The 8437-nt window shown below is 40.3% G+C and overlaps 1 protein-coding gene across 1 annotated transcript; it reads right to left on the reverse strand.

Moving 5' to 3' along the window:
- Positions 1-4486: 4486 nt before the first annotated feature.
- On the reverse strand, positions 4487-5458 carry LOC137005343 (odorant receptor 131-2-like). Its single transcript, XM_067366189.1, has one exon. The coding sequence runs from the start codon at positions 5456-5458 to the stop codon at positions 4487-4489; it is 972 nt and encodes a 323-aa protein (XP_067222290.1).
- Positions 5459-8437: the final 2979 nt, after the last annotated feature.

Raw genomic sequence — 8437 nt, forward strand, 5'->3', positions numbered from 1 at the left:
CTTTTGGTGATTCTGCTTGTTATCATCAGGTGTCTTCAATAATGGTCAATCATCACTCAATTAAACACTTATTTATCTCATTAATGCTTCAGTGGGTGGAATAAAAATATGGCAGGACTTTTACTCTTTAACTAACTGATCATTCATGAATGAAAAGAGTGACCTTTGTCTTTATAAATGGGTCATTGAATCATCAGCTCAACCGAGTCATTCAAAACATTGAAACATTAGGAATGAAACACGTGCTGAGAAGCGTGCTAGCCAGATCAGTAGAAGACCCAAGTTTGGTTTGAAGATAAAAAAAATGTACCAAGCCCAATGTTCTCTCACCATTCCTGATTTCTAACACACACTCACAGCATTCGGTCTTGTGGCTGTCAGAGCAGAAACAAAAGTTGCTGCTCTCTGTGTGTTTCACTCATTTAGAGCCCAATCTCTCATCTCTGAGTTATAATTACATTATTGATTACAGCAGCACTGTGATTCTACAACAGAAGATCAGCGTTCTCAATATAATCAGAAGGATTTATCAAAAGTTGTTCTGATTAAAAAAAAGAAAGAAAGATAGTTCTTTCCATTAGAGACACAGACATCAAGAATCAGCCTGTGAATCTCAACAGTGGTGAGAATAATAAAGCATGTTGCAGTGCATTCTGGGAGCCACCAATCAAAATTCATCCATGGCTCCCATCATGCATTGCTGCATGAATAAATTATGAGCTGAATTGTCTTAGTAATTTCTTTTATTCTCATATTTTATTTTGTTCTGTTTATGTGACTTTTTAGTAGCTTGTTTTCTAATGTTCAAGAGTTGATCTGTTTACATATCAGAATATGTTGCTTGTCACCGTTGTTGAGATTCACAGGCTGATTCTTGATGTCTGTGTGCCTAAATGAAACTTTTTCTATCAGAACAACTTTTGAAAAATCCTTCAGATTATATTGATAAAGCTGATCTTCTGCTGTAGAGTCACAGTGCTGCAATTCTGTCTGTGAGCTCTTCAGGCAGTTCCTTTGACCTCATGATTCTCATTTGCTCTGACATGCACTGTGAGCTGTAAGGTCATATATAGACAGGTGTGTGGCTTTCCTAATCAAGTCCGAATCAGTATAATCAAACACAGCTGGACTCAAATGAAGGTGTAGAGCCATCTCAAGGATGATCAGAAGAAATGGACAGCACCTGAGTTAAATATATGAGTGTCACAGCAAAGGGTCTGAATACTTAGGACCATGTGATATTTCAGTTTTTCTTTTTTAATAAATCTGCAAAAATATCAACAATTCTGTGTTTTTCTGTCAATATGGGGTGCTGTGTGTACATTAATGAGGGAAAAAAATAAACAAATGATTTTAGAAAATGGCTGCAATATAACAAAGAGTGAAAAATTTAAGGGGGTCTGAATACTTTCCGTACCCACTGTATATTTTATATAAAATATTTAGAGTACATTTGATTTACAGTAAATGTAATCATTTTTTTAAGTTACTTTTTCTTTTTTTAAAAGTCTAACTCTCCTTGCAGGTTGACAAAAACTTCATCATCTTTATCACTTGTCTCAGAATCTGAAGAGTTTTCTGGTATCTGCTCTATAACTTGCATCCTCTTTTCTCTACTCTCATTCCTTCTACCATAAAATGAGCTAGGTGTGAAGCCCTGAAAGAAAATATCCAGTTAAAAATACTAGGATATAGTCACCTAGACATACTAATATCAGTTTAACCTGTAACTTTTATAATTTGTAAAAAAATTATCTCAGAATACAGAGATGTTTAAGATTAGGGTTAATCCCTTTTTTATACCCTAAACAGGCAACGTGACTCAGGAGTCACATACATTTCAAAACGTGCTAAATAACAACATAAACAACATATGACTCAATTTTTTTCTTCAGCACCCTAAGACAAAGTTCAGAATTAAAGTTATCAGTAATATAATTTTTTTTCCAAAAGAAAAGTAAGTTTAATATATAATTACCTAACTCAAAATCTGAATGTTCTCCATCACTGGAAGCCATGTTGGATTTAGATCGGGCTGACTAATAGATCACTGAAAACTTGAAGCAAATCATGGGACCTGCATACTTGAGACAGACCAGGCATTGATAAATGATAAAAGGATTTAATAAAAAAATTGTTCTTATGCCCCAAAAAAGACGATAAAAACTTGTGACTCGTGGGTCACGTTGCCTGATTTAGGGTTAATGTTCTTATTTTAACACTTTAACATTCTTGAGTATGGTCTCACGTGTAGTCCCAGGAGAGTTAATTTAACACTGCAGTTTTTGCTGTGTGGGGGTAAATGTGTTCTCTTTGTCTTTTTTCTCCATATCATTCTTTCTCCCTTGGGATTTCAATTAAAGCAAACAAAAGCTAAGCAGGCATCAGTATCAATTTCAGACAGTACCAGTAGCAGCGAAAAAGTTTAGTCTCCAGGTTGTAATTACTCCCCCAGCCACTAGTTGGCATTGAAAACGTCTGCAGTGTAATGACTCTCCCTGCCACTAGGTGGCCCCAGCTGTTGTAGAATTCATTGGATTGCTGCCAATTATTAGTTTATTAGCGCCACCTGTGTTTTGGTTTAATTAAGCATGCTTCTTTCACCAGATACCTACTGTTACTTTTTATATCCCTTTGTTCAGGGACTCATTATTCCATTGCTGTTCATCAAATGTCTGTGAAACTTGTACAGTTTTTGTCTCAGGTGTGGAATCTTTTTATGTTCATACAAATATTTACACATTAAGAAATTTGCTGGCAATAAAAGCATTTGAAAGTGAGAGGATGTGTGTTTTTTTGAAGAGTTTTATCAAGCAACTTACCGTGTGTTCACACCGCCGCCGGCGAGAGCGTCAACATTCGCCTTGGCCGCCCTGCCAACAACGCTGTACTGTTCGTTCAAACCGCCGCCGATGGGAGGGTCAAAGCAGAGCCAAAGTAAATGACAAGACGCGTAAACCAATCGGAAGCCTCTCAAGCGAGGACCTCTACATTCTAATTGGTTGCCGCCGAACCGCGTCATAGCTCATTACCATAAAGTTGACTTGATTTCAACTCTCCTCGACGCTCTCACCGTCCAAGACGCGCCGCGCCGCTCTCGCCGGAGCTCACCGCCCGGCTCTCATTGAAAATGAATGACTGGCGTCATTTTGACGCTCTCGCCGCCGGCGGTGTGAACACACAGTTAAAGTTACTATAGACACGGTGCAAACCTTCCAGGACATGGAACTGAAAGAAAAAGCAATTTCATCAAGGGGAATAAGCTGTTTAATCAACAATATCCTTCCGTTTACTGCCTAAGACTTGTTAGATGACCTGGTGAAAGGAGATAAAAACATTTCAGTGCAGATTATATAAGAAGAACACTAAAATTGCATTGACTTCACACCCGGACACCTCGACGAATGTCAAGAGAACATAAAAGGCTGAATTGAATATTCTAAAAGGAAATTGGGATAGGCCTGTAGAAATTTAGAAGAATGTTTTATGGATTGATGAGACCAAATGAGCAGTTTTGGAGTAGCCTACCTTCATGGTTGCACCACTGGAGTAGAAGTGCTCGGAAACGTTTAGAATAGTTAGATAGACGGTGGACAGTAACCTCTTGTGGTGAGTAAGAGATACTGCAGGAGCAGATATGACTAACCTACTGATGCTGGTGAGTCAGACCACTGTTCTAATCTACTACTTGGTCACTGGTTCCACATCCAACAATAGGGTCACTTTAGAGCCATTTTGTTTTCTTTTATTTTCCTCTTTCAGATATATTATTGACAGTAACACAATGTGCATATCCAACAAAACATTTAATAGGAACAGGAATTAGGAAAGGCTTGTGATAGAACACCAAAAACACAACCTAGACTTATATCTTAAATTGTAGACCTATATCTTTTTCATAATAATAGCATGTCTGTTAAAATGTTTTTTCTTTTTTTTTCTTTTTTTTTTTAAATTCTGAACAGATAGTGGATTCAAAATATTCTTTGGTACAGAGTTAATAAATAAAATAATTTGTGTGTGTACAATTTTGGACAATTAAGTTATGTTTGCAGAATTTGGCATGTTTAATTGCGTTATCACAAATAAAACAATTGACCCCAAGCACAACTATGCAATATGCTTACAAAATTAACACATTTTTAATAATAAAATTTGAGTAAAGGGTGAAGATGTCAATCTTCCAAGGCTTGTACATCAGTTTTGGCTACTATAAATATAATGCTATATTTGACAGGTTTATTTAGAGTTAAATTAATAAATATTACAAAGTTAAATATTTAAACATTACATTAGCCTATATAATTATATTTATTATGTTTTAAAAGAATTATATTTAATAAATATTAAGTACATTTTCTCATAAATAGCATACCCGCTGCAAGCCAAAGTACATTTATAAACAAGTTATTTTATATGATTAAAATGAATGCTAAACATTGGTGCTGTTTATTTTAATGAAACAATGCACTATACTGTGTGAAGTTTAATTGTGTATGGAAATGCTTGGTACATCTTTCAAGGTTTTACTATCTTGTATTTTTTGCTGATTACAAATGCCACAAAAGGCATAATATCTAAGAGCATTATAAAACTTTTTGTCTCGTAATCCATAAACTAAGGGACTCAGACAACGAGGCAAGATCACAAACAAAATGAAATTTGAGTACCTTACATTCATAAACAGCATGACATCTAATTTCCAAAAAGGCATTTCTATATAAGGGATTATAAGCTGCGCCATACACAGAAGCAGCTGAATGCCATGAAGAAGAACAGTTTTTAGACCCTTATTCGATGACTTCTTGTTCTCAGAGGAGGCTGACCTGGCTGCAATCATAATCTTGATATAGGTGGAGACAATAATACACAACATCATGATGAATAAGAGCTGTAGCGTCGCCGCCCTTGTGTCTGCCAGCCATTTGACCTGTAACATTATCTCCCCACTACATACAACATATGAGAACATGACACCTGGAGGAAGATAAGTAAAATAGACTATAATAATAAACAGTGGGAGAGCAAAACTGACATTCCATATGATGAGAAGCCCAATGAAAGTGTTTTTGGGGGTGGAGATGCTGGCATGTCTTAAAGGCAAACATATTGCCACATATCGCTCCAAACACATTGCTACAAGAGTTATGGGTGAACAAACAGCAAGCGAATTCATAAGTGAGCAGATCATACAGCAAGGAATCATTTGCATGTGGTACTGGTAAAATATCCCCAAAAGTGTTAAATCAGACAACAGCATAAGAGCAGAGTCTACAAAAAGAGTCTGAGCAAACAGAATGTAGCGTGTGTCCCTGAAGGTTTCCTTCTTCAGAAAGGTGAAAATCATCAGTCCGTTCACATACAGGAGAATCCCCACCACTACCTGCACAAGCAAAGGCTTCTCACTTAATGCTTTCAAACTAGATGTACTGCTCAAATTGTTTAGTGTTAAGCTCATATTGATAGCAAAAATAAGCCATGGAAAAAAAGAAAGTCAGAAGGTGGAAGTTGTGATAAGCTCAGAACCTCCGATCTCTCATTTCTTTGTGCTGTTTTTATAGAGCTTTAGATGGGCTGGACCTTATTTTGTTTACAGACACTCATATGTCATCAGTGCAACAGTGCTGATTTCATCATCTGGGATGAATATGATAATGTGTGTCAGAGTGTGTATTATTAGGCCTTTAGAAAAAGGTAGGATAGCCAATGGTTTTTCGTAAATGCTTTTGGTTATACTGGTTGAAAACCCTATTCACATCCTGATAGCAATCAATAAAAGTAGTCTAAATATTAAAACATTTATTATCTAAGGAAGTCGATACATACGTATGTATACATCTGCTCCCAGAGATATCACACGTCATCAGTGCGTTTAATGAGGCTAAGCAGAGTTGTAGACAGACACTGAGCACCACAAACAAACAGCAGCCGCCATTTTTCATGTCATAATTATCATAATTAAGTAAAAGTGACATGATATATAGCTAAATATGGTGTCCCATATTTGGAATTTGTGCTCTGCACTTCACCCATCCAAGTGCGCACACACAGCAGTGAGTACTGAACACAAACACACGGAGAAGAGGGCAGCCTTTTTTGCTGCAGCACCCAGGGAGCGACTGGAGGTTAGAACCTCAGTTGTGGGTAATGAGAGTGGAAAAGAGCGCTGTTCATTAATGTCTACATTTCCTGCCAGTACTGAGACTCAAACCCATGAACTTCTGGTTACAAGTCCAACACTCCACCCTGCAAACAAGCCTGCACTGGCCCTTTACGGGCCCACTTAGTGCTAGCATAAGGGCCCCAGTGGGCTGCCAGCTCAGGGCTCCTGAGAATTTGCTCATTGGCAAAACGTTGGCAAAAGCAAATGTCACGCAGAAAGCACCTGAGCCTGAAACGCAGGAACATTTAGGTTGTAGAACCTGACAAAAGTGCACAGCGAGGACTAGTTGGTCGCCACACAAATTTCTGTGATAGACACACCACTGGACCAGGCCCAAGAAGAGGCCATGCCTTTAGTGGAGTGTGCTCTAACTCCAATAGGACACTGGAGTCCTAAGGAGGAGTAGGCAAGCGCTATTGCAGTGTTTCTCAACCCTGGTCCTGGAGGACCCCCAACACTGCAGGTTTTGTCTTTCTCCCCAATGAAACACACCTGATCCAACTCATCAGCCAATTAGAAGAAACTCCACTACCTGAAATGAGTGTGTCAGACAGAGGAGACTTTCAAAATGTGCAGTGTTGGGGGGTCCTCCAGGACAGGGTTGAGAAACACTGCGCTATTGCATCAACTATTTATCTGGATAACCTCTGCTTCATGACCAGATGACCTTTGGTGTGGCCTCCGAAGCATACAAAGAGCTGTTCCGACTGCCTAAACGAGGTGGAACGGCCAATGTAGGTTCTTAGGGCTCTGACTGGGCAGTGCAAATTCAACTCTTGCTCATCCTGTGATGGAGGAAGCATGGAAAGAGTGACAACCTGTGCCCTGAATGTGGTGGGGGGGATTTTAGGGACATAACCATGTCTCAGTTTCAGGACGACTTTGGTGTTATTGGGCCGAAATTCGAGGCAAGAAGGGTTCACAGAGAGCGCCTGTAGATCTCCTACCCATTTGACTGATGCCAGAGCTAGGAGCAGAGTGGTCTTTAACAACAGGGGATGCAGATCAGCAGCCAGAAGTGGTTCAAATGGGGGGCTTTTCAGCCCTCTCAGAACCGTGGACAAGTCCCACATGGGGACAGCAGAGGGGCGAGAAGGGTTCATCGTTCTAGAGCCCTTCAAGAAAACAACTAAGTTGTTTTTGCACACTGTCTGCCTGGCTATAGCAGCATGAGAGGCCTTAAGTGTAAAGGGCGTACGGCCTCTATCCAATAAGTCCTGGAGGAAAGACAATATCAGAGATATGTCGCATATGATTGGGTCTTCACCACGGGTTGTGCACCAAGCGGTGAAAACTGACCACTTAAGGGCATAGAGACGTCTCGTGGATGGAGCTCTAGCTTGTGAAATGGTGTTCAGGACGCTCTCAGGGAGATCCGCAGGCTCCCATCGAGGCCACACATGTAGGGCCCTCAGCTCACATCCCTTTCCTTCGAAAAATAGATTGGGCAGTGAGAGTTGTCTTCTAAGACGAAGAGGTCAACCTCTGCCTCTCCGAAAATCTCCCATATTCTCTGAACTGTCTGGGGGTGGAGCATCCACTCATGTCTGCTCCCTGGTTCAGTTTGCCTGGCACGTGCGCTGCTTCCAGAGAGCGCAGGTGGCAATGTGTCCATTCCAGCGGACTCTTTGCCATCATGAAGAGGTGTTGGAAGGAAAGGTTGCCTTGATGATTCACGTAGGATACTACCGTCATGTTGTCCAATCGGAGTAAGATGTGGCATCCTTCTAGATGTGGTATCCTTCTAGATGTGGTAGGAAGGACAGTCAGGCCTGCCATACTGCCAACATTTTCAGGCAGTTGATGTGGATGACCTTCCTTTTGTGCATCATCCCCATGGGTATGTATACCTTGTTCGAATCACGACGGGTCCTTCCAAGGTGCAAGAGCTGCGATTCAGGCTTGATCCACCTTGATACGAAGGTTTGATACTTTTTGCATAATTAACCCTGAGCCCCAAGCACTTCCTTCCAAGCCAGTCGTCAAGGTAATTCAGAATGCAGATTCCTATCTGTCTCAGAGGGGATAAAGCCTCATTTCTGCACTTTGTGAAAGTGCATGGGGTTAGAGAACAGTCCCGGACCCAAACATCAGGACCATATATTGATATGGCACTCCCTCAAAGGCGAATCTCAAGAAGGAAATGTGAATGTGAATGTGAAAGTAAGTGTCTTTCAGATCCAGAGGTAAAAGCCTGACTCGCTCTTAGCTGGCGGGACAATTTCTATGGTCCGTTTCGCCAGCAACACAGCCACCTAGGAACGTAGAACGTGA

Source organism: Chanodichthys erythropterus, chromosome 17 (assembly GCF_024489055.1).
Source record: "Chanodichthys erythropterus isolate Z2021 chromosome 17, ASM2448905v1, whole genome shotgun sequence".
In the NCBI taxonomy this organism is placed as follows: Eukaryota; Metazoa; Chordata; class Actinopteri; order Cypriniformes; family Xenocyprididae; genus Chanodichthys; species Chanodichthys erythropterus.

Excerpts from the sequence above, each read along its gene's own strand:
- LOC137005343 (XM_067366189.1), bottom strand. The coding sequence starts at position 5,458 with ATGAGCTTAACACTAAACAATTTGAGCAGTACATCTAGTTTGAAAGCA.